This window comes from Acomys russatus, chromosome 2 (genome assembly GCF_903995435.1).
Source record: "Acomys russatus chromosome 2, mAcoRus1.1, whole genome shotgun sequence".
In the NCBI taxonomy this organism is placed as follows: domain Eukaryota; kingdom Metazoa; phylum Chordata; class Mammalia; order Rodentia; family Muridae; genus Acomys; species Acomys russatus.
This window is the reverse complement of record NC_067138.1, coordinates 60,495,847-60,523,163: the sequence shown is the minus strand read 5'-3', so window position 1 is coordinate 60,523,163 and position 27,317 is coordinate 60,495,847. Positions and strand designations below refer to the sequence as shown.

General features: G+C 42.4%; 1 protein-coding gene across 1 annotated transcript in view; it reads left to right on the top strand.

Annotated features, from left to right (window-relative positions):
• The first annotated feature begins 8,201 nt into the window (after positions 1 to 8,201).
• Positions 8,202 to 27,317, top strand: part of Grin3a (glutamate ionotropic receptor NMDA type subunit 3A) — a 196,968-nt gene continuing 177,852 nt past the window's right edge. The window contains exon 1 of the mRNA XM_051162041.1: positions 8,202 to 9,721. Coding sequence (XP_051017998.1) covers positions 9,023 to 9,721 — 699 coding nt within the window. The 5' untranslated portion in view covers positions 8,202 to 9,022. The remainder of the gene's footprint in view (positions 9,722 to 27,317) is intronic.

Genomic DNA, 27,317 nt, shown 5'->3' with positions numbered 1-27,317 from the left:
GCTCAGCCTCCTCCCCACTGTGGATGCTGCAATGGTGTACTGAAGGCAGGCTGAGTTTTAATCCCAATGATTGTTCCCCAAAATAGAAATGTACAGTGTTTCAAATTCAGAAACAATTCATTCACATTCTGCAACAATATCTGGAGAACTAACCTTTATTTCAAAGAGTGCTTCAGCGCTCAGAAGACGAGACACACTGATGAGATTTCCTTCTGCCTGCATCAATTGTGGAACCAGGAAATGGCAGGAGGGACAGCTCTGTGCAGCCAAAGCCCATTTATCACCCACAGCCTGAGTTACCAGTGCCGGTTTGTGCAGCACTAAGCAGAAAGAAAACTAATCCCAGTATCTCCTTACATTCTATGAGTTTTAAAGTATTCATTCCCATGTTCTGATAAATAATGTCTCCATAGTTATATCCATCCCGGTATCCAAGTCAGATAATGTTCTCCCATCGGCCAGGCCTCACCTTCATGTCTCCATTAATGTGGAAAGAAGATGTGACAATATTGGAATTAGAAGCAGGTGGCTCCTATGTGGGTTTGCAATCAATTCATAGCAAATGGCTCAGTTTTACCCACCCTCTATTTCATCATTTATAAAATAAGAATAATAGTGTGTTCATGGAATGAGGAGATCATGTATATAAAACACTTGGCAGGCATAAGTCACTCATGATTTTACAACCTCTCTCAGACCACGGTCTTCCCTAAAAATCTCTTTCTACTGAAAGGAAATCAGTTTTTCTTACTTGAAACATTTTACAGGTACAATGCATAAGTCCCATAAAGACAAATTTCTTAGAGAAGAGTCCTAATCTGTTGCCTATAAGTATAAAACTAGTGCTACAAACTGGGCATGGACAAATTCTTTAAAAATGGCACCTTTAAAAAAAACTATCCAGTGGGCCAAGTGTTATTCCAGAAGTCATTTGAATCAACACTGGATTCGAATAATATAATGATAAGAGAGATATGAAGAGAGACTGCCATATTAGTCTCTCCAAGCCCCACTTGAGTTCCCTGCAGTGGGGTTTAGGGAAGGAACTGGAAAATCCAAACACTCAGCTAATAATCCTGGTGCATGTTGAAAAGGCCAACCTCTTCTAACAAGTGATAACGCACTCCCCACTGACAGCCAAAACAAGGGCCCTACAATGTCTTCTCTCACAGCAAGCTATCACTGGCACCTCCCCATATGTAGATAAAACATAATCTACCCTTGGCTTCCTGTGGATAGACTATCATGTGTTGCAGAGAAGATATTTTCCTGTTGGTCTGCAGCACAAGGGTGATGCCTAGACACTACTTTTCAACTGGACAAGATGTATTATATCTGCTTCTGTTTCTTTACCTTAGGATCTAATTCTACTTCTCTCACATTTCCAATCCCTCAGGCTTCTCCAAACTCCTTTAGCAAGATCCTACTTTGATCGTCTGTGGAATATCCCAAGAATATAGAAGTCACTCAAACTAAGAACCTCTAAAATAATGATTATTTCACAACTCTTGAAATCTCCGTTACCATCTCTCCTACCCAAATTCCTGTGTGGTAAACTCTTTCCCTTCTCTTACCATTGTCACCATATTCTTGATAAGGTATTATGTTTATAATAATTGTTTATGATAATGTTATATATAAAAAATTAAAGATTGAGGCAGATGATAGAATACAAGATACCAGGCAGATACTATGTTATACAGTATATTAGATGAGCATGGGGGGAGAAGGAAAAGAGGAAAGAGGTACCCGAGAGAGAGAGAGAGAGAGAGAGAGAGAGAGAGAGAGATGAAGGGTCTGTCTTTTATATGGCTCTGGGCAGGGCCACGCCCCCATGGCAGGTAAGCAGTGACATCACAGGTAGACAGACTTAAGCAGAATGCTAACATTCCTACCTTTTCCTATATTTAAAAATGAGGAACACTGGGTTGTTTTTATATAAGGCAAATTAAAGTATATAAATGTAGGTAATGAAGAAAAGAGATAGAAAAAAAGTAATAGCAACAAATGTCCAAATTATATAGTGAGGGGGAAGGGAAACTTCTGTCCTGAAAGTTTAAGGTAGAGGACAGGCTATGTCAGCCATGTCCTGCAGCAGATAGGGACCGAGAAGTGCTGGGAGAACCTGGAGCAGTCTGTCTGGGGCCTGGAGCACACCATTTCAACCTTTTGCAAATGGATAAGGGGCAAAGTAATCGTCTTTACTCCCTGCTGACAGTAGGGTGGTGATAGGGGATTTAAAGGGTTGAAATGCTGGCCAGGTTCTAGAAGAACAGTCCTTGCATTTGCTGTCCAGGGTCTGAGAACATCTGCAGCTGGGAAGGGCAATGCAGGTCCAACTAGGAGGAACAAGGCAGGTCCTGCTGGCACTTGTGAGGAGCTGTTTTGGGGGGTTTTTTTGTTTTTATTTGGGGGGAGGTTATCTCTTTAATATCATATTTTTTAAATTTTTTATTAATTTATTCTGACGGTGTCCCAGATGTAGGAGGTCTGGCAGGATACAGGAACATATATGTGGGCAGAAGACAAAGTTAGTAGGTCAGAGAGAAAAAAAAATTTTAGGTGTACATTTAAAACTCTTGGGAGAGCAAAAAGAAAAGGCTTAAGACAATGTTGACACTTTGTGAGAATTTTGGGAGAGCAAAGAAAAACTCTGGATATGGGAGCTTCCTTCCATTTACCCAGTTGTTGGCAATAATTAAAACAGTTTAGTTTTAGAAACATGCACGTTCGGTTGCAGAGTCATGTAAGCTTTAAGACGGGTGTTCGCAAAAGTGTGTGAGGAAGAATGGACTACTGGATGTTTCCCACGGGGAGGTGAGGTCAGTAAGCCATCAGGGAGTCCCCAAAACTGGTTAGCGACCCAAGGGACTGGTACAAACCAGTTAGTAGTTCACCAACACTAAGCAGCTACCAACAGCCTAGCTCAACAGATGAGTTAGTCACAAGGATGTAGCTACGAGTGCACTCTAATTTTTCAGTGGCTGTCACAGAACAGCAGAGAAAGCTACATGAGGAAACTCGACCAATGGGGATGAGTCTAGTTGAGGGTCAGTGAAGAGGACCAGGGTGTCCCCGCTCCCAGTCAGTCAGAGAGGGCCAGCAAACTCTCTAACTAGAGGGAAGTGTTTACATGACTAGGAAGGGAGAAATTAGCTGGTGTTGGGTGTAGAAAGGTGGCAATCAGGTAGTTAGGGAAAGGGGAGTCCCAAAACCAGGGAAAAGGAGAAGGAATCTCACGCTTAGGTGAGAAACTTAGGCTGTGGATTACAGTACTTATCTGGACTCCATTTGACCTGAGAGATGGATTTCTTGTAGGTTACAAGAATCTTTTAAGTTCATAAAGGGAGATAAATTTCAGGCACATTAGCATCATCACTGTTTGAAATCTGCAGTAAAATACATATTGTTAGACATGAACACATTGTAGGAAAAGGGTAGTAGACATATATAGCATAGTACAGGCTTGGCAAAAGAACATTGCCTTAAGAGCACAAATACTCTGAGATGAGGTTAGGGAAGGCAGAAGCCCTTTTGGATAGTTCCAACATCAAGAAAATTACTCGCATTTTGAATAAGAGTTGATGTCAAGATTAGGACAATGGTATAAGGTGTTAATGGTACAAGGTATTATATAGAGGGTTTTTTTTACAATTTTTTTTATTAATTTTATTTTCCAGTATTATGTATGAATGTGTATGACATGGGTGTGAGCATGCATCAAATTTCTGAAAACTCTAAACAATTCTAAAAGCCAGTTTCTCAAGGTGACAATTTCAAGGTAGTAAATGTACTTATACAAAACCAAAGTCTTCATATTAAGATCTCATGTAGAATATTATATAGGGTTTTTATAATTGGGAAAACAAGGAAAGAACAAACAATGATTAAGATCTTGAGTGATGAATCTTCTGGGTCTGTTTCCCTAAAGTGTTCTGATTTTTTTTCCTAGATTCAATCTCTACTAAAATCCTATTCTCTTACTCCCTACTGCATCTACTTGCTTGTTGTTGTTTGCTGGCTTTATTCTGAAAGACTACCATAAATAAACCATAATGATTGTCAGTGGAGAAGCTGAGATGGCAGAAGGCAGAGTACGGATGATAAGTTATCATCAGATAGGCAGTTGTTCATCCAGCTATTAAGAAGTGGTTGCTGTTGTTTTCACTGATGCAGCCGGGATAAGCCTGGGGCGCTGAAGCCACACTGCCTCTCACCCTCACCGTATGAGGACTTGGGCAGTAGCTCAGCATTTCTCCTTTGATTCCGGTTCTTTAGTGGTAACAATGCAGCGAGACAGTATCCTCTCTCATATCCACCACTGCCACTACCTCATCTACTCCAGGCTCTGCTCTTGCTTCTCATCCTATTCAGAAGAGAAACTAGGCTCCTCGTGGGCTTCACTTTCTTCCATGTCTTCATCTCTCTGCCCTGACTTGCCACAACCCTCACTGTCTTGGGTCATTCAGCTCCAGGCACTCCAGACTCCTTACTATTAATCAATTACTCCTGCCCCATTTTTTAAAAATTAGTATTTTATAAAAGACATGCCTATAATTGAGGACATTCCATTTCTTTAAAACAATACCATCACCACTATAATTGGCACCTTGAAATGTTTCCATGTATAATCGGTAAGGAAAGAATAGTTTTACAAACCATTATAAATGTGCCAATAAACCTCCCATTTCTATGGAACTTGAGGCTTGCAGGAGTTTGCATGCCGCCGTTTCTGCATAGACATCTGTCAAGAGCTGTCACCATAACCAATGTAAAGAGGAGGAAACTCCACCTCTGGGAAGCCAAATGTCATACCCACGGGGAAATACTGCCAAGACGAGATCTGAGTCTCCACAGCATTCTTCACTGTCACCTTCCCTGGGCTACGTCCAGAGTGTCGCAGTTTTCACTGTAGCCATTACTCGCACGGGAAAGCACAGATGTGCACAGAACACATTTCAGATTGAGCCTTTGTGTCTGTTTTGTTTGTTTGACTTCCAACATGAGTTCTTAGATCAGTAGTTATCATTCTGAGTCAGATAATAAACACAGCTCTGGCTGAGCCAAATATGAGAGCTGACTTGCTACCAGCACTGCAGCTGAACCTCCAATGTTGAAGCGGCACTGCCCCTCACAGTGTGAAGACTTTGTCAATAACCCAGTATTTCTCAAAGTCAATTCCCCATATGTTAGGATGAAAATGATTTTACCTTCACCAGACTTAGCAAGTATGTTGTCTCTCAGGTGCATATTTGCCATTGCTCATAGCTGGGATCCTGGTGTCCACTTCGCCTACCTTCCATGTACCATTAAAAGTACATCTAGAGGGATCCTGGTACATTAGTCCTCATGAGCACCATGGCGTATGACTGTAATCCCAGCACTGGGCATGGGGGGTAAGGCAGGAGGACTGTCTGGATTTGAGGCCAGCCTGGGCTACAGAAGAAGACCTTGTCTCGAAAGAGAACAAAAATCAGTCCTGTGACATCACACCTCTCACCCGACTCAAAACAGCAGCTGAAGACCCTTGTTGGCTCTTACTGTCTGCCACCTCCTTTCTGCCCTTCGGCTCCTACCAGGCCCACAGTGGCTGCAGTGAGTCCTCTTGCTCTGGCTCTTTGGACCCTTCACTCGTATTCCAATACTCCAGAAACATTGCGGTCTAGGAACCTTTCCTCTTGCTACTTCCTCCACTCCGGAGTCTTTGCTACATACACTCACACAGATCACTCCCTCACCCTCTTCATCTCTTTTTCCCAAGTTACGTTCTTGGAGAGTTTTCCCTGGCTTTGCTGTCAAAACTCACAACTCAGCCACAACCCAACACTTGCGTTTTATTCCTTTGGGTTTTTTTTTTTTCTCCTGAATCCTAAACAGCATATCCTGTGTGTGTTTAATTGTGTGCTTTGTTGTCTGTCTCCCATTAGCTCATGAACTCAGTGTTTAGCACTCTGTTGAGAAATTAACTAGCTTAGCTTGAGAATGGAGAGAAGAAATCATTTATTCTAACTGGGATTTGATCATCTAATTCCAGGGTTGCTATACAGTCATGCTTGTACACAGTAGGTTTTACTGACTGATTGTCAAATTATGAAAGAGTTTTGAAAATTATGATCCTTTAGGCACAAAATAAAGGAAGAAGAAGAAGAAGAAGAAGAAGAAGAAGAAGAAGAAGAAGAAGAAGAAGAAGAAAAAGAAGAAAGGAAAGAGGAGAGATGAAAGAGGGAAGACTAATGTTAGAGATGTTCTTCAGGGACATGAGAACCAGATGGCAAAAGGAAGACAGAGAAAAAGAATAACACAGTGGCTGGAGAGAAATCTTATCAGTAAAGTGCTTGCCAATGAACCCTGAGGGCCTGAGTTCAGTCTTCCCAATCTACTTTAAGAAAAAAATCAGATGTAGCACGCACCCTTAATGGCAATACTAGGAGAGAGAGACAGACTAGCCAGGATTCTCAGTAGCCGTCAGCCTAGCCTTACCACTGAGTCCCAGGTCCCTGTGAGAGGACCCCAGCTGTTCCAAATCACAAGCTAGACTTCTCCAGAGGCACAAGACCAGAGGATGACCTCTGGCCTCTACCCGTGAAAGCCATGGAAACACAAAAGTAAGAGCTGCCACCGTGGCTCCCGTCAGGAACTCCGGAAGTACTAACCTCAGAAATGTGCCGATCATGCACATTTCTGGGAATAACCAGGTCAGCCAATTCTCTCAAGGTCATGGTGAACTTGTGAGTGGCCTGATGCCTGAAGTGCATCCACCGCACATTTCTAAGTCAGGCCAGGCTACTTTCCATCAATGCCTAGTCTCTCAGGAGACTAAGTGCAATGCCATGTGCTACTCTGAGCCACAGTCATACATACTCCATAATCTTCCATGCACACATACTCTAGCACAGACCAGTACAGAGAACTGCACAGGTGAGACCCTCATCTGCCTGCCAGGCAATGACCTACGTTCTACACCATACACTGTATCTCAAGCAATGGTGTCCTCTGGCAAGGGCTTGCTGACAGCTGTGTTCGCTCTCTGGCCTCAAGGCTGGGCAAGGGCTTTCTCTCCTGGTTTAATCCCTGTTATGATTTTATTTCTCAGTCATGGAAGCCCTTTTTCCCTGTAGCAACTCAGTTTTGCAAAACTTAAAAACTTACTTCGTGCTGAGGGAAACAGTCATCACGTCTCAAGAATTTTATTTTATTTTTCTTGAGCTTCATTATCCCAAAATTTAAAACATGAGGGGGCCTTTAGCTCAAGAATCAAACCTGTTTGGATCTAAAAGGCTTGATGTATTTGCGTAATAATTTAGCAGATCCAAACCAACGGGGCAAGGACAGGTCGCGTTAATTGGCAAGGTCAAGCTTCTCCAAAGGAAGTATTGGATTCAGAAGTGCTGATCACTGGCGCTGTTTGTCCCTCACGTAGCCACCTCTCCCACCCTCCTTGTAAATGCTCTTGTAACATAAGATAAAATCAATTTCCTATTTGTGTGGCATCCACAAGCCCTTCCCATGACCCCTTCCTTGTTTTCTAACTCCAGATTATTCCATGGAGAAGAAGTTGTAGATACTAAACTCATTGGCCTCTGTATTGCTGTATAACTCACAAGAAACTACAACCAGGATATTCTTGGTCTGTGGTAGGAACAACTGGGGAATATTTTTCAGAATCTGAAAGTAGTTTTAATGCGTTTTACTTATTTCGTGTCTGGGATGGGTGAGTCGGTGGAACACGTATACAAGCTGGAGGACAGCTTTCTGGAGTGGGTTCTCTCCTTCCACCATGTAAGACCAGGAGATGGAAGTCCAGTTGTCAGGCTTTGTGGCAAGCGCCTTTACCCATGAATGATTCCCTTGCCTCTGACTTTAATTTATTTGAGTCCACATTATTTTTATTCTGAGAAACTAAAAAAGCAAGACCCCTTTAAAAACGCAAAGGTTTTTCTGCCAAAGAGAAGCAAGAGGAAATCAGATGTGTAAATAATTCTTGCTTTAATGCCCTGGACTAGAAAACCCGTTAGAGTGGCATGACCAAGAAAGCTCCTTAAAGTCACAGTGTCTTTAAATCGGTCCCTGTGACCCACTGGTTTTCAGATCTCTCGGGAGTGACTCGGAATTCAGAATTCTCCAGGGCTCATCAGTCTTTGTGCTCATGCGCCACGGGGTATTGTGCCAACTATGGACTCCCAGGTTTGACGGGTGAGGACTTTGCAGGGGCGCGGGACCGTGCGGTGGCAGGAGAATCTCTCACCATCAGTGGGCGTTTAGCGCAGCCAAGCGACAGGCTGGCGCCAGGGCTCAGCTATTGGGAGGCGCCGACTGAGGCGGGGAGAACTTTGGCGCTCAGCACAGAACCACCCTTCGCTGGCCAGTTGTGTCGCTCCTCCAAGGAAGCCGCGGAGGTGGCGCCTGGACGAAAAGCCGGGCAGAAAAAGAGAGGAAGTAGAGAGGAAAGAGGGAAAATGAAGCAAGCGATGGGGAATCCCGTGATAAGGTGGCCGGCGGGGAAGGGAAGCAGGTTTGGCCGCTGCTTTTCAACACCTCGGGCGTGAACGCCCTCTTTTCTGCCACCCCAGTAAATAAGTGGGTGTCGCCTGAACTGAATAGCAAGAGAAAAGAAGCCAGCCAAGTGTGAGCACAGCTCCTTGGTCACTGCCGCCCCTCTATAAGTCCGGCGGCTTCTCGCGGGGCCAGACACTGCACTCCTGGCGCCCTGCAGATGGGGTGGGCAGGGACCGGGAGCCCAAACCGCGGGTGACCCGCGCTGGCCCGCCGGCCTGCCGCGCTTGCGGAAGATGCTAGGCAGAGGAGCCTAAGAGCCTCATCCGACACTGCCGGACGCCTGCTAGGCTGCAACTTGGAATGCCCAGGGACAGGTCCAGCTCCTGCGACCGCTTCACCGCGTCTGGGGAAGCTGCGCTCGGGACTTGGAGGCGGAGACCTCAGACGGCGGAGACCTCCGGCGGCGGCTGCAGAGGGGCGAGCCGGGCGCAGGAGGGGGCGCGCTTTCTCCCTGCGGGTCTCAGTAATGAGGAGACTGAGTTTGTGGTGGCTGCTGAGCAGGGTCTGTCTGCTGCTGCCGCCGCCCTGCGCACTGGTGCTGGCCGGAGTGCCCAGCTCCTCCTCGCACCCGCAGCCCTGCCAGATCCTCAAGCGCATCGGACACGCGGTGAGGGTGGGTGCGGTGCACTTGCAGCCCTGGACCACGGCCCCACGCGCAGCCAGCCGCGCTCAGGACGGCAGCAGAGCGGGTGCCCAGAGGGATGAGCCAGAGTCGGGGACGTGGCGGCCACCGGCGCCCTCGCAAGGCGCACGTTGGTTGGGGAGCGCCCTGCATGGCCGGGGTCCGCCTGGCTCCCGGAAGCTCGGGGAGAGCCCAGGAGCTGAGACCCTGTGGCCTCGGGATGCCCTCCTGTTCGCTGTGGAAAACCTGAACCGTGTGGAAGGGCTACTACCCTACAACCTGTCTTTGGAAGTAGTGATGGCCATCGAGGCAGGCCTGGGCGACCTGCCGCTTATGCCCTTCTCTTCCCCAAGCTCACCATGGAGCAGTGACCCTTTCTCCTTTCTGCAGAGCGTGTGCCACACCGTAGTAGTACAAGGGGTTTCAGCGCTCCTGGCCTTCCCCCAGAGCCAGGGAGAAATGATGGAGCTGGACTTGGTCAGCTCTGCCCTGCACATCCCAGTGCTCAGCATAGTGCGCCACGAGTTTCCGCGGGAGAGTCAGGTGAGAAGAGTCTGGTGCGAGGAATGATGTGTGCTGCTGGGAGTCGGGACCAGAAGGGTGGAAGAGTGTGGGTGAAGTGTGGGGCTTTTTAACTTTGATATCTGAGGCTTGGACTATGTCCCTAGGTGCTAGGTTGGAGGACTTCAGACGAAATAAAATAAGACATTTTAAACGCAGATGGAAATAAATCATGAAGTTAGGGATGGAGGGAAGAGAATATAGATAATATGCTGTGGGGGCGGCCGCGGGGGAGTGTCTTGTTTTGACATGCTGGGAGAAATGTAATGGATTCCTGACAACTGAAAGTTGAAATTCAGAACCGTGGACAGTGATTGAGAGTTCTAGGCAGGCGAGAGGAATAGGGGTGGGGCCCCAAGCTCCCCGCTGTGTAACGCTCCCACTGGGGAAGTCAGAAGGCCTGTGGCAGAAAAGGCAGCTGCTGCTCTTTTCTACTTCTTGCAGAGGCGTGCCTGGGCTCAGTGGTTCAAGGAAAAGCATGTCCCTCTGACTTCCTTTCAATACATTTAAGCGTACAACTAGCACAGAAGCCATGAGTCAAGAAGAGTGGCTGACAGTCTTGGTATTGGAAACCACTGGAATTACTGAGAGCAGAAAAGAAGGTGGGGGGACTTCTGTGTGGATCCTTTGTCCTTCAGTGTTGTGGGCTCAGAAGCTGGACACATGATTACTGTGTTGATCCCATTTCTGTTCTCTTTAGTCAAGAATAAATAAATAAGGATTTAGTTCTTTACGGGTTTGAAGAAAATCAGAATATATTTTCAACAGAGAACTTTGTGGACTTAAGTGTTGGCAAGTAACAGTAAGGAAGTGCAATGCTCAAAAAGAACACGGTGCCTTCTACAACAGAAGCTCTTTACGTTTTGTAGACTGCTTTTTATCATATCAACTCCTGTCGTCTTGTACATGGTATTTCTGAGTCCAGTGAATCAAAATGGTCCCATTTTAAAGACTGAGAAACTGAGGAAAGTTTAGGGATTTAGGAAGAATCTAGATTGGCAGATGTGGAAATCAGCATCATTTTCACTCTGCTGGTTGGCAAGAAATTTCAAATCCCCTTTCTTAAACTTTTGATATGCAAAAGATACAAGCTGAAGTGAGTAGGGCAGTGTACATGTGGGAAGTTTGATTAAATCTATATCTGAATTACTCAGGGATTACTAACATTTTCTTCTGTTAGAAAAGGAAATGAATCTCACACTTTGGATCTTAGGAAGGACAAGAACAAAATCCTTGCAGCAGTTACCCAGGCAATTCTTATTTAATGATGAGCTATTGCGACTTGATCTGTAGAATGCAGGCTAATTAACTCTTATCTAAAATATTTCTGTTCCTTGAATTTGAATAGCTATAAACAGCAGATGAAAAAAAAAAAACACACACACACACAGGAAACGTGGGTATACAGCATTGCCAGTGGCCAAAGTGTTATAAGCATGAAATTGCATTCACAGGCCACACCATTATTAATTCATATGCAGAAGCAGACCTAATGAAATGCAGGAGTCAGCACACTGGCTGCTCATCACTGCTTGCTTATTACCCAATCTTTCAGAAGTTGCCAATAGTGGTCACAGTCACCAAACTCCTTCCTGTTTGCAGATTGTTCAGCAGGACTCTTAAAGAGAGAAAAATTTCTCCCCAAATTAGTGTTCCTTGGTTAGAAGGGAAACTGTGTTCCATGATGGATGTGTGCAGCACACAGCACACTAGAAGGAGACACAGGGGAAAAAAACATGAGGCAGCATCTAGAATCAGTGAGCTTTCAAGCTTTAAGGCCACTCCGAGAATGAAATCCTCCAGGGAGAGGATTACAAACTGGCTATAAAGAGAATGCACAGCCAAGTGCATTTACTTCTGTGTTGTAAATCATTGTCCTCGCAGTGTTTAAATGGTACACGTATTGAAAGGTAAAGCTCACTGTGTGACTCAGACCTAGATTGTCTGTCCCACTGAGGACTTTTCCTTCCATCTCCTCTTGCATTTTAAATTCAGGCATATCTAACTTACTTTACCTTACTTTTAGTACATCACTTAAGTGTCATTCTTCAATATTCTACATTTAAAATGTCCTGTTCAATGTCAAGTCACTGTAATATGCAATGTTAGGATATGAGCACAATTTTGCTTTCAGCAAAATTAATAGCTGCTCTTCCTCTGGCTTCTCCTGGAAAGTAGGCCTTTCTCTAATATACTGATGTAGTTTTTTAAAGGACCTTCTAGATATAAAATGATGTCAAAGTCATTTTACACATTAAATAAAATCAGCTTAATTTAGGCACTGCCTTTGGAGCCTATTGAACAATGACCTCATTTGTTGATTATATGATGCTTGAATAAAATATTCTAGAAGAAAATAGACTTACCCACACAGCCAAAAAAACAAACAAACAAACAAAAAACCTCTGCCATGTATTCAAACAATTCCAAATTGCTTTCCGAGCAGGAACAGCAACAGCTGTCCTTTCATTTTTTTCTTTGGTTGCTGATTTTTTCTCATAGGAATGTTTTAACTAGTGATTTTTTAAATATCATGCCACAGACCTAAAATAGAAGGAGATAGCAATGATATGGTCAAAATCCCAGGTTTGTTTCAATATTCTATTGATTGAAAACATGTGCACAGGGAAGGAAAGATGTTTGAGTGCTCATGAACACTGGCAGTCTCTCTTCTAGAGAACCCAGGTTTAATAGCTAGCATCCACATGGTAACTCACAACCATCTCTAACTCCAGTATAAGGGAATGTGATGCCCTCTTCTGTAGCCACCATGCATGCATGTAGTACACAGACAAGCAAATAGGCAAAACACCTATTCATGTTAGGTACATAAAAATATGCATTTAAAATTTTACAAAAATATTAAAACATAAGTAGTGAATGTTGGTCATCAACTAGGAAAGGACTAATTTTCTTCAAAGATGAATCCACCCAAAAGTAAGTGAGTCAACCATTTACTTGTTATCACCATATAATAAAATATTAATATAACATGGAATGAGTCAAAGTACATTTCCACACAAAATACTCCTACCTCGCCACCATATTCAAACTCCCACCTGAAGCTGACCCATTTTGTTTAGAAGATCAGTTTTTTCTGAGTTCTACTGCTGTGGTTTTCTAATAGTGATGTTGCCATGAACCGAGGACTACTCACATTTACATTGCAGTGAGTTTTGGAAGTTTGCAGTTTCTATCGCTTCCTTTCCCATGGTACCATTTCTTCTAGGTCTTTTATGTTGTTTATTCAACTACATAAATTGCTGACACTAACAATTCACCTGATAATTACAGATGCACAGTCTTTCCTAAAATACATATCTAATGTTAAAACACCATGTTGGTTTACATTAGCCAAAAGAAATGAGATGATATAGATCCAATAGACTTATCCAAGCACATTCTCTTCAAATGGGACTGCACTACTATGTCCAACTCTGTATGTGAACATGGACAAACATCCATACACATTAAACACACACATGTACATGCATGTGTAGGAGTAGGTAGAGGCCCAAAGTGTCTTTCCTCAGATACCATTGCTCTTATTTGTTTATTTACTTACTTATATTTTTCATATTTGATCCAAGAGCTTTCACTAGCCTGGACCTTGCCAAATAAGCCAGCCTGGATGGCTGCTAAATCCTAGAAATCTGTCTTTCTTCACCTCCCTATATACCACTCTGCCTGTCTTTTCAAAACAGTCGTTCTTGGAATCAAATTCAAGTCCTGGTGTTTGAAAGACAAATACCTAATTGATGAAATGATTCCCCACCCACCCCCTAATATTGCCAATTCTAGTTGAACAAACCAACCATGAGTTTGTCTCATCAACCGTATGTGGTAGTTAGCATATTTATTTCCACACACATATTAGTATTTTAGATGATCCTTAGCTAAGGATTTAAAGCTACTGATTAGCATTTGGCAAATACAACAGTATTTTCGCATGGCAGCAGACGCAGAATATGAGTTCACTGTGTAATAGGTGCTTCGGGAGAACCAGTAAAGGGCATTACTTTTTTAAAAACACTCTCTCTAAATTGTGTTGATTTTCTTTTACTTGCTCTATGCCAGTGGTTCTCGACCTGTAAGTCATGACCCCTTTGACACACCTCTATTTCCAAAAATATTTACATTGGGATTCATAAAGGTAGCAAAATTATAGTTACGGAGTAGCAACAAAAGTAATTTTGTGTTAAAGGTCACCACAACACCTATTAAAGGGTCAGAGCACAAAGAAGGTTGAGAACCACTGCCCCATGTGAAGCGCAGCACTCGCTCTCCCCACCGCCCTCCCCCCAGGATGGTATTTTCTCTGTGGCTTGTAACAAGTGACTGCTAGTAGCACCTAATTATTTTCAACGTGATAAGTGATTTCACATTAAATGTCAAGTGATGCAAAATTTTTGCCTAGTAGTGATCTTTTTCCAGGTACCTCATCAAACTCAGAGGCCTGGGATCAATTTGGAAGGGTTTTTTTTTTTTTTTTTTTTTTTTTTTTTTTTTTTTCTTAATTGGATAAATTGTTTTCTTAATTTGATAATTTTCCCAAAATAAGTAACCCAGAAGAGAATTGTAGACACTGCTCATTGAAGAATTAGTCTACCTTACTTTTCTTTATATTTATATAAGCTAGTCTATGAAGAATATATTTGGTCTTCGTTATTATGTCTTAGATGTATTTTATAATTCAACTTAAAATCGAATATTAATTTTAATGATTAGATGCTTAGTGTTCTGCATCTTCTGGTGTTACAAGCATCATGCATGCCTGGGCTGCTAGGTTCTGTTTCATGAATATTTCAAATGCTTACCACTTTGGAAAAATGACCAAAAGCTATGAAATAATAGCCAAAAGATTTCTAATCTACCACTGTTTCTTATTGGCTATTGTAATGCTTGGCAAGTCACTATCTCTGAGCATCTATTCTTGACAATCAAAAGACAGCTTCTTAACATTCTGATTTATTTCGTAAACCAAATAGGGAAATGTAAAGTGCTATGGGTAAATCTATGGTGTTAGCCAAATAACTGCCAGAGCTGTCAATGGGCTGAGATGGAGCAGTGAGACTCCTCCTTGAAGCCACAGACCACACAGGAGACCCTGGTACTCAGGAAAGTGAGAAAGGAGAGTGGGTTCAAGGCCAGCCTGGGCTACATGATGAGACAATGTTTCAAATAAGAATGTGTGTGTATGCATATATGTACATGCATTTATATGTAAATTTTAATCCTTCAAAAGAGCTCCATATGTCTTGTGCCCCCCTCCCCGTTTTTCAACATAGGGTTTCTCTATGTACCATGGTTGTCCTCGACTTGCTTTTTAGACCAGGCTGGCCTTGAATACACAGCATTCTGCCTCCCTAAGCGCTGAGATTAAAGGTGTGTGCCACCATGCCTAGCTACGTTCTAATTTTTTTAAGAACAACTAGGTTCATGAGTAGCTAGCATATCTGCCTGGGAACACACACAGACCTCTTTCTATACCAACGAAAATTTTTTTCTTATGCCCCACCTAACTAGAATTCTAGACAGTGCTGCAGAAACTACAATATGAAATACACACCATTTGATAAACCTCAGTCCTTCACTTTCATTACAAGCTTTTTTACTTTAGACAATTTTTTCAGTCAAGAGTCAGTAGACACTGCACCCCATCCTCATGTGCAACTTGGCTTATTTAATGTTTTTATAGAACACAGTGTGTTGGTTCAAGCTGGCACAGGCACCTCATTTCTTAATGGACTCATAACAATTTGTGAACCAGCTACTGAGTGCCATTTCCCCAAGTAACTATGCAGGGCTCTCACAGCAGGATACTGCTCATTTTAGCAGGAACACTCAATATAGAGATGAGAAATCCTCCTGTCTTTTATTCTGCCTATTCTAGCTACTGCCACACACAGAGAAAAGTACAGCACAAAAAAAATGTGGTCCTAAAACTCAGCAAGGAAAATAATATTTCGTATCATATACTACATTACTTCTTGAATGGATGCATGAATAACTGATGGGAAACACTCACTTGTCCTTCGGATCCTTCCTCCACAAGATGCAAGGGCAGAGATGTAGTTGAGGAAAAGTCAACAAAAACAATTCTTGTTCTTTCCCTCAACTTCTCTGATCTTCAGCTGCCGTTGGTTTGTGTTGGTTTTGGTTCGGTTTGCTGTTTTCTCTGTATGGAGGCTCCTTGAACTTTGGCAGGACCTTGTCAGGTTATGTTAGAGCTCCTGCATTGAGGAAGCACCTGGCCTGGGGTGGTGTGGCAGACGAAGGAAACAACTTTTCTGATCGGCTTGGGTTGCCTTGTGAGTCTTCAAGGGACTGGAGTGAAGTAGACGGCTCCCTCATCGGCCGGGCTGTATTATATCTCCTTGTACTTACTGGACTATTAACCTAGGAAAGGTTTCACCACGTGTCTTAATAGTGCCTGCACTTCTCAAGGCTTTATCACAAGTGCAGTGATACCATCCCTTGAGTCCTGTAGGATAGAGAATAATGTATAAACATACAGAGAAGTGGGGAAAGATGTCTTCTTGGAAGTGAAACGTTTACCAGAAGAACAAATGAGTAACTTCCTCTGCAGTGAGAAGCTCCCTCTGCATTTAGGAAGCATGCTAGGGAACAATGCATCAAATCGGAAGCTGTCACAGCATGTGTAACATCTGCAGGACCAGGACGAAAGGTGGGGATTTGTCTACTTCCAGCCTTGGTTGTTTCAAACATTTTAGGTACTACATTTCCAACTGTGGGAATTTACTAGAATCATGATATGGAATGCTGTGCAGTCATTTAAAATGAGAATGTGCTTACAGACATAAAGAAGTAGAAGGAAAATTACAAAAGTATACATAAAATATGACAGTTTTCAGAAAAAATATCTAAAATCTCATTTATGAAAAATGTTAACAGCATACTCATATGCAAATAAGAGCGACACAAATGGACTGAATATGCTATGATATATATCATGTGCATGTATGGACACAGGTATGGCTGGGCTGATAGGAGGAGCTGGACTAGTACAAAGGAAGTAAATACAGTATACTCATATGTGAAATGTTCAAATAAAAACATTTTTACCAATTGAAATACAAAACTCTCACTCAGGATGATCGTTTCTAGTTCCATCCATTTGCCTGCAAATTTCAAGATTGTCTTGTTTTTTTTGTTTTGTTTTGTTTTTTGTTTTTTTTGTTTGTTTTTTTTAACATGTGAGGGCTGGAGACCCACTTTCAGTCTCCATATTAAGTTTTCTTTTTCTTTTTTTTTTTTTAAGATTTATTTATTATTATGTATATACAGTGTTGTCTGCTTGTACACCCGCAGGCCAGAAGAGGGCATCAGGTTACATTATAGATGGTTGTAAGCCACCATGTGGTTGCTGGGAATTGAACTCAGGACCTTTGGAAGAGCAGGCGGTGCTCTTAACCACTGAGCCATCTCTCCAGCCCCTGTCTTGTTTTTAATAGCTAAATAGTATTCCATTGTGTAAATGTACCACGTTTCTTTATCCATTCGTCAGTTTAGGGACATCTATATTACTTCAAGATTCTGGCTATTACTAGTGAAGCTGCTATGAAGATAGTTGAGCAAGTGTTCTTGTCGTGTGGTAGAGCATCTTTGGGTATATGCCTAGGAGTGGCATAGCTGGGTCTTGAGGTAGAGCTAGTCCAAATTTTCTGAGAAAGTGCCAGATTGATTTCCAAAGTGGCTGTAAAATTTGCACTCCCACCAGCAATGGAGGAGTGTTCGGCTTTCTCCATGTCTTTGCCAGCATGTGCTTTCATTTGAGTTTTTGATCTTAGCCATGCTGACAGGCGTTAAGATGGAATCTTGGAAGTTGTTTTGATTTCCATTTTGCTGTGACTAAAGATGTTGAGCATTTCTTTGTTTCTCAGCCATTCGAAAATCCTCTGTTAAGACTTATCTGTTTAGCTCTGTACCCCATTTTTTAAAAAATATATTTTGTTAATTTATTCATATTACATCTCAATTGTTATCCTATCCCTTGTATCCTCCCATTCCTCCCTCCCTCCCATTTTCCCCTTACTCCCCTCCCCTATGACTGTGACTGAGGGGGACCTCTTGCCCCTGTATATGCTCATAGGGTATCAAGTCTCTTGTTGGTAGCCTGCTATCCTTCCTCTGAGTGCCACCAGGTCTCCCCATCCAGGGGACATGGTCAAATATGGGGCACCAGAGTTCCTGTGAAAGTCAGACCCCACTCTCCACTCAATTGTGGAGAATGTCCTGTCCATTGGCTAGATCTGTGTAGGGGTTCAAAGTTTACCACCTGTATTGTCCTTGGCTGGTGCCATAGTTTGATCAGGACCCCTGGGCCCAAATCTGCCCATCCTAATGTTCTTCTTGTAGGTTTCTAGGACCCTCTGGATCCTTCTATTTCCCCATTCTCCCATGCTTCTCTCACCTATAGTCCCAATAGGATGTCCTCCCCTCTGTCCCACTTGCTGATAAGTGAGGACTTTCATGGGACATATCCCTTGGGCTAGTGTGCAGATATAAGTGAGTATATACCATTTGACTCTTGCTGCTTCTGGCTTAACTCACTCATTATGATCATTCCTATTTCAATCCATTTGTCCACAAATTTTGAAATTACTTGTTTTTAATAACTGAGTAGTATTCCATAGTATAAATCTGTACCCCATTTTTAATTGGGTTATTTGGTTTGGTGGAATTTAATTTCTCGAGTTCATTATATATTTGGGATAGTAGACCTCTGTCAGATGTAGGGTTGGTGGAGATCTTTTCCCAGTCTGTGGGATGTCATTTTGTTGTTGATAGTGTCCTTTGCCTTCCAGAAGCTTTTCTGTTTCAGGAGGCCCCATTTATTAATTGTTGACCTGAATGAGGTAACCCAGACCCAGAAAAGCATGCATGATATATACTCACTTATATGCAGGTATGAACCATATAATACAGGATAACCACGCTACAATCCACAGACCTAAAGAAGCTAAATAACAAGGAGGACCCTCAGGAGGATGCTTAATGCTCAGTCAGAAGGGCAAATAGAATAGACATCTGAAGTGCTTGAAGAGAGAGAACAGGACAGGAGCCTACCATAGAGGTCCTCTGACAGACTCCGTCCAGCAGGGGATCAAAGCAGATGTTGAGACTCACACCCAAACTTTGGGGTTGAGTGCAGGGTGACTTAGAGAAGAATTGGGAAATAGAAAGACCTTAAGCGGACAGGGGTTCCACGAGGAGAACAGCAAAGCCAACAAATCTAGGCCCAGGGGGATCTACAGAGACTGATGTACCAACCAAGGACCATGCATGGAGAGGACCTAGACCCCCTGCTAAGATGTGGTTGATAGGCAGCACAGTTTCCATGTAAGCCCAATAATATGGGGAGTAGGGGCTGCCCCTGACATGACTCTGTTGCCTATTCATTGATCACATCCCCCTGGTGGGACAGCCATGCAAGCTCACAGAGGAAGAGGATGCAGGCAGTCCTGATGAGACTTGATAGGCTTGGGTCAGATAGTATGGGAGGAGGGCTCCCTTTTCTGGGTCTAGAGGATGGGGGAGGGGGAAGAGGGAGGGAGGGTGGGACAAGGAGATGAGGAAGGAGACTACAATTGGGATGTAAAGTGAATAAATTAAAAATAAACAAACTTAATATAAAAAAGAAAATAAATACAGAGCTCTGGAGTGCAGTCCCATCAGATACACTTACAAAGCAACTCCCACACATAAGGCTCAAGGATCATTGTAGAAGATGGGGTGGAAAGGCTGGAAGAACCAGAGAACAGGGAGTTTGTCTCCTACAAATGTCAGAAGCTACATACATGAAGTCTCACCAACATGACCGACTATCTGAACATGAGCTGAACAAGGACAACAGCAGGCATGCTAACGTAGACAGGGGAAAGCCTAGGTGGCCTCAGGCATGCACAAAGAACTACAGACATCTAGGGAATACTGAGAGCTGGAGAAACCTTCTTCCCCAGGGAAGGACACAGTTGCTTATCCAATACCAAATGATCATCCCTGAAAACATATACACACAAGCAACATTATACATACTGCGCTGTCTGTGTTTATTTCATTAGGAGTATGTATGTATATGCAAGTACATGTATGTATGTAACAATGACTGATGAAAAAAGATGCTTTGATTTTTAAGCAGAGCAAATAGGGGTATGTGGAGGGTTTGGACGGAGGAAAAAGAAGGAGAAAATGATGTAATTATGTTATAACTCAAAAAATAAAAGAAAAAAATTTAAATGTAAAGACACTAAAACCAAAAGCTATCCTAAAAATTAACAGCAATTGTAGATAGAAAGTGAACATCCACATTTTGTTCCCTACGTGCACACACATGGAGAAACCCTCTTCCCCAGGGAAGGGCACAGTTGCTTATCCAATACCAAACGATCATCTCTGAAAACATATACACACAAACAACATTTACATGCTGTACGGCACATACACACACACACACACATATACACACACACTAACTATATATATGTAATATTACGATAAAGGTAAATATATCTTTTTATATTTCCTCATCCATGCTTCTCAAAACTTCAATAGAAAATATTAAAGAGAAAATATGTCATAGAGTATGTTTACATTCACCAAAATTCTTTCTTTTATCCTCACACTTGCTTTATGAGGTGTATGGGACAAATAGTGTTGTTTTATAATGCAACAAGAAAAATAGTAACATACAGAGACAACATACTGCAGGAAATGTGATGGCTCTCAGCACTGGGAAACTCAGGCAGAAAACTGTGATGAGTTCAATAGAGAAAAAGAAAGAGATAAAGTATATAGTTATATTTAACCTTACCCTGACCACTTCCTGGACATACTGCTTGGGAAACATGCCTAATCTCTTCATGCTTCAAGTTACTGAATCATAAATTGTAATCACTTAGAAAGTTTATTGTGAATGCTACATCATGGATACAAGATATAGTGCTTAGAGGACAGGATGCTCTGATGCTGATGAAGCTGCTGCTGCTGCTGATAACCATGATGATGTTTCTGATGCTGTTGATGATATCGATGATGTTTCTGATACCACTAATGATGATGTTGTTGATGACGATGATGATTTTCATGATTATGATTGCTCTTGTTAATAGCCTTGCTTTTTCCTATTAAAAAAAAAACTACTTCTTTGTACACTTACAGCATGTGTGTAACTAAGCTTAGGCCTTCCTGACTTAATGAACCAAGACAGAGGAAAAATAAAGAAACCTGCAGTTTTGAAGTTCTACCAAGAGCTGTGGTCTCCTAAACTGCACCAATCATGAAAGTATACTGTAGAGGTAGTCAGCAGTGAAGTGAACTGTGAGGTTTAGTTGCAGCTGATTGCTTCTTGATATGGCTCCAAAGTGGTTTGCTTTCTAGAGCAGTTACAATGGTTAAGAGTCATAGTGCGATCCTTTCTTTGTCTGCCACCCTGGCTCCTCACAGGAGACTCTGAGGAACAAAACACAGGGGACAACAGAAGAGAAATGACACTCACTTCATTAGGAAATGTGTCAAAACTCAGAAAAAGATTCAGTTGAGCATGTGACTTGGACTTGGGGTTTGTGGGATGTTTCTTTTTAAGTGTATTTTTAATATTTGCAGGTGAATATAGTGTGTTTCCATCAAATCTACTCTTTTTCTTTCCCCCAATTCTTTTGCTACCACCGCTATTTTCCTCCCAATAGGTCTCTCTCACTGTGTCTCTCTGACTGTCTCTGTCTGTCTCTCTCCTCCTCCTCCTCCTCCTCTTCCTCCTCCTCTTCTCCTCCATCTCCTTCTCCCTAAAGACATTCAATGGTTGACTATTTCTTATAATAGCATCTGCTAGCTCCCTTCTGGGCTAATAAAAACAAAAGCATGTGGCCGAGATAGAGGACAAGAAGTGTGTCTGCACCAGAGTTTGATAACTATTAACAGGAAGACTAAATAATTAATTGTTCCTCAAAGATGTTCATACCCAAACTCTCAGAACCTAAGATGTGACTATGTGAAGTATCATGTGGTTAGGAAGTTATGTTAGTATATTCATGTGCACTCAGTGTAATTATAAGTGTCTGTGTATGAACGATGCGGGTGGGGGGGGAGCCAGATTATGCTAATGCAGTGATAGAAACAGATTGGGTTGGTTTCCTGGAAGGGAAATAAGAGATATGAAGAAAAGAGTCATAGCCAGGGAATACTGGCAGCCACTAGGAGCTGCAAGATGAAGGGAACAGAGTCTCTTTCACACTTCACAGAAAGGATGCCAACCTACACCCTCCCTGACTTTAGGCCTATGAAGCAGACTAACACTTACAGTGTGGGGAATACAAGCATGAGGTAGTCTCCTAAATCATTACATTTATAACATTTTGTTATAAATACAAGTAAAAAAAAAATCACTGTGCCCAGCCATCCAGACTCATACAGAAAGAAAACAAGGAAGAGGTAAGAAGTGGCCTGGCCTTTCTCATCTTGGAAAGCAATCTCTGGTTCAACATATGGACTTTGGAGCTGGGGAAAAACATTTGAGCAATCAAGTACATGCTCTTGTCTCCTAAAACACAGTGTCAGCTGATGCTTTCAGCTTTTTGCTAAAAGGAGATAGAGTCTGCCTCAACATGGCATACAAGTGTGGGTCAGAAGACAACTATGGGCAGCAGCCCTTCTCTTTGCTTTTAACTGCTGTGTATGTCAAGCTAACTGGCTGGCAAGTTTCTGGCCCCACTTTTCATCTTTCCAAAGTGGGGGTCACAGATGTGCACTGCCTCTGGGAATTTGAACTCAAGTCCTCATGAGTGCTGTCGAGCACTTTACCCTCTGAGCATCTCCCCAGCACCATAGGAAGTGAATTCCTTCTGTCTTATTGGACACTGGAAATAACGAGGCTACACACAACTTTGCTGGACTTTCCTAATTACAACAGCAATTAATGTGCCCACTTCCCTCCCATGCATGTCCACTCTGCCAGAGGAGCCTGGGATCGGCATCAAGGGAACGAGGAAATAACAGACAAACACACATATAGACAGACAAGTTAAGATTAGGCAGGCAGTGTCCACTCTGGTGGAGCACACAAACCACAAGTAACAACTGAGGAACCCCAGCCTTGTTTTGTGTGTCCAGCACAGGGGGTCAGACTTGGCTCCTCTTGGTGGGAGTTCTCTATAGGGTACCGTCTCAGAGTGGAAGTATCCCAGAGGAGAAAGCTGCAGTCACCAGCTTTTGCACTTTAATCACTGCAGTCACCAGCTTTTGCACTTTAGTCACTGTTAGCAAATACTCATGCTTGCACACCCTGCCAACTTTTGCACCAGGCCGGTGGAAGGCTTTGCTGCCTCTCTGAGCTCCACTTTGGGTGTTTCCACACATTTCATTTTTTCTCAGGTAAAGAAAGGCCTACCTTGTAACATTACTGAAATTGAGATTGGCATCAAAGAAAGGAATAAAGGAATGCTGAGACTTTTTTTTTTTCTTTTCAAAAACTCAGACCACATGGTTGCTGAGGCTTTGTCTTTCTGAGTTGATGGTATTTCTATATTATAAAGGTGAGATTTTCCTGTGTGTTTGGAATTCGTTCTTTGTGTTGTTCAGAACTCTGTACAGTGCCCGGCTCTGCACAATTCCAATCAAATACCTCTGCCTGTGCGTTTGCCTAGCTATACCTGTTTATTTCTGTGATATTCCTAGGAATAGTATGCTCTTCTCAGTTAGGGTTGGTTATTAGCTAAACTTTTAAAACAGTATTGAAGAAGCAAGCACTTGGATAGCTGTACACCCTCTGGTGGTTTGGATTTTGTTTATCTGTTGTTTTGCATCAAAGGTCCCCATTGTAAGTCTAAAAGAAGTTTGATTAATATACTCAAGATTGAAAACAATACTTGTTTCCATAAACAAATTTGAAAAAATATTATATCATTTTTTTTTGTATTACTGTCTTGCCTCTATATGTGCATGGTTTGTACCTGCTGAGGTCAGAAAAGGGCAGCAGACCTCTTAGTGCTGGAATTACAGAAAGTTGTGAGCTACCACGTGGGTGCTGGGAATTGAATGCTGGTCCTCTTTGCAAGAGCAGTAAGTATTCTTAACTGCTGAGTCAACTCTCCAGCTCCTGATTTAAAAAAAGTTTTACTATGCCTTAATTAATTAGAATCATGGCCTTCTTCAGTTGCAGAAGGTTTTATTCTAATCAGAGGGATTGCGTTAAGCCATTTCCTTCTGGGTACTGTGGATGAATCCTGTGGAGCAAGCATGCACAGACATGTACACACAAAGGCTGCTGTGGGGTTGCTATACAAGAGGTTAGAGCTCACCACACACTGGGTTCCACGTAAGAAAAAGCTCTAGGGCTGGAGAGAGGGCTCAGCCACGAAAGGATAGTCTCACAACCAAAAATATAAGAAATACTTTTATGTGTCTTAAAAAAATAATAGATTTAATACTTGAATAACTCCTGCCTGCCTTCACCTGGTGGCAGGTACACTGCGCCATCTAGTGTTCTTTAAGATATGGCTGTAAGTACAAGGCGTCCTGAGACTCCAAAGGATACCAAGCTACTATTTAGTTTCTTCCTTGTTTGTTTTGTTGTTGATGATGTTTGTTTGTTTTGTTTTGTTTTACTGTAAAGAGTGCAGATTAATCCTTCAAATCTTCTGCCACATTATACAAAGAGGATGCAAAGACCTCTGTGGTACTCTGCCAGTGTCTTGATACTGCAGCTGGAAACCATGAAGTAAAACATCTCCAGTGTATGTCTATGAGGCCTGGGAGAAAAATAGGCAGACTCTTGCTAACCTCCTCCTCCTTCTCCTCTTCCTCTTCCTTCTCCTCTTGCTTGCTTGCTTGCTTCTTTGCACACAACTACTTAACAAGATGCAACCAACAGCATCCAATCACCAACCAGCCCCCTATCAATCAGGCCCATAGCATTGATATACCCTCTGAAAAGTTCTCAGAGTTCCAACATCACACACTCACAGAAACTGTCTGCATCTGGCAAAATCACACTCCTGCTAGAGCATGAGGCAAGTCATAATCACCTGCTGTGAAACAGCCTCATATCCCAACAACTGGGATTCAAACAAAAACATGTTCCCATAACATGTGTATGTTTTCAAAAGAAACCAAAAATCACAAAATTCTCACTAAAATTTATTTCATTAATTCTTTTCTCTCCATTAAAACAGTATTGTATCCTTGCAGATATTTCTGACAATTAATAAATGTTATATAAAATGAAAACCACTTACAAATCTACCAAAGATGTAGACACTTGTGTGTGTTGAACAATTGAGATCAAGGTGTGTTATGACTGTCCCTTTTAATTTCTCCATTTAGTCTAAACACCTTCCCACATCATTAATATTTTCTCGGAATGGCTTATTTCATGATTAGTTTACCTTATCCCTGTTGTTTAAACTCATTTTTCCGCTAACATATAGATAACTGCAATTCATGGAGCTTTACAGAGTCAATCTTCCTTCATATTTGTGTTGCTATGAAATACTTCATATTCCTGATATTAGTGAATACTCCCCCCTCAAGCCCTGTGACATCATTATGAATCTTTTCCAATTATTTCTCTATTGCTTACTGACTATATTTCTGTCTTTGACCCTTTACAATAACAAGCAGTGCTATGCTGTTCAATATGACACCATCTTTTCAAAATAAGATGTTTAAGTTTAAGGAATCAAAATGCTATACATTTTGGCCTAGATTCTTTAAGCACACAAACCACTTTTCCAGTGACCAGAGGGCATAGATGGGTGGCATCCTCAGCATTGGACAACAAACACAGGATCACTCAATTTTCAGAATGCATTCCTTTGGACAGTGCTGCCAAGAGCAGCAGATAGAAGCATACACGGTGTGGCCAGGCTGTGCCAATAGAGAGTAATGTGGAGTACACGTTCCTTTGCCTTCCTCTGGAGCTCCTTAGTTGTCTCTCTCATCCACTCTGCGCTGTTCTCTGGATCCCAGCTTTGTCCTCTATTGCTGTAACCTGTTCATGGGTGCAGCTTTCAGCATAAGAAAGGCTGAAGGCTGCACAACTTGGCATCTCTAACAAACCACCTGACTAGGTTTTTTTTTAATCTCTCAGTCCAAGTTCTCTGGCCCTGTGATTGGCCCAGTACACACAAAGTGGGACTCTCTGTGCCAAGTTATTTTGCTCCTCTTCCACCTAGCCCAATCAGAGAGGCTATATTCTTGAATGAGGAGCTCAATATAAGCCTTCAAATCCCGCTGTCAAACAGCACTCCCCCGCAGTGTGAGAATTCACATTCTAACAGGAGAGATGACAAATGAGACATAGGAACAGATAATTACGGGATGTGCTGTTATTGGGTGAAGAAAACTACAATGGAGAAAAACAAAGTGGTGTAAAGGATCGAGAGCAACTGTAGTTGGCCAGCTGAGGCCTGCCTGAGGAGTGACATCAGAGCAGAGATGAAGCAGGGAATGAACCACACAGCTTCTGATGGAAATGCACTACAGATCAGCAGAATAAAGGCTACAAGGCCCCCAGGGCAGGCATGAGCACAGTTCAGTGAGAGAATGGATGGACTATCCTTTGAGCCAACCATAACACAATCTGTACCTGGGTACAATCCAAACAGGGAGCAATAGAAACTGAAGCAATGGCCACATCTGATGTGCTGTGTGCACAGCACATACGCATGCACCAGGAACCTCTGACTGCAATCTCATGTGTATCTCCAGTTCTCACCATAAGCTCAAAATACAGTAGCCTAAGATGTTTTCCCTTGTCTGCATTTTTCCTTCCCACCAAATTCTGTTACCTTCTGCATCGTATAATTTCTGTATCACCATCCTTCCTTATTTTCACCTCTTACTAACACTTAAAAAGCTTTTAAGCCTCCAGTTTCCTTCCATCAGCGTGCTGCGCCTGCTGCTAGATAAACCTTCCTAAAGCAGCACCCATCCATCCCTCTACCCATTCATTCAGTACTTATTATGTAGTTCAATGCACTGAGCTTCATGCCACCCCTCTGTTTAATAAACATTTTGTTGTGCAATAGTGTTTTTTTTTTTTCCTTCATGCTCCAACACTCCGATCAGATGAAACATACCTTAAAAACAATCAGTCACTACTAAAGTATCACCCACAATTGGAGAGGGGCACACATCCCATAATAGAATGCATTAGCGTATCCATGCTTTATGAATAGTTATAGTTAAAAGAGCATTTCCCCCCCACACACACACACAACTGACAAGGATGCTGGCACATGTTCCCTAAATGCCGAAGAAAGTCAAGTCAATAATTAGCAGGAAATTTACAGAGCTGGTCCTCAAGGTCTTCTACCAACATGCCCAATGAACCCTCTGCTGTTCTGTTGAGAAACAGATTCTCAGAAAACCCAAGAGCTCTAGGAATCAGTGTGTATCTAATCAATCCATTTAAAAAAGGTTCTTCTGTATTATACATCTGTATGGAAAGACAGTAATACACTCAAGCTGCCACAACCTGTTGATGAATTATGCTCAATTCAAGATTGATTTTGCCATTGAAACAGCATCATCCATGCCTTTTAAGACCTCAGGCAAAGCT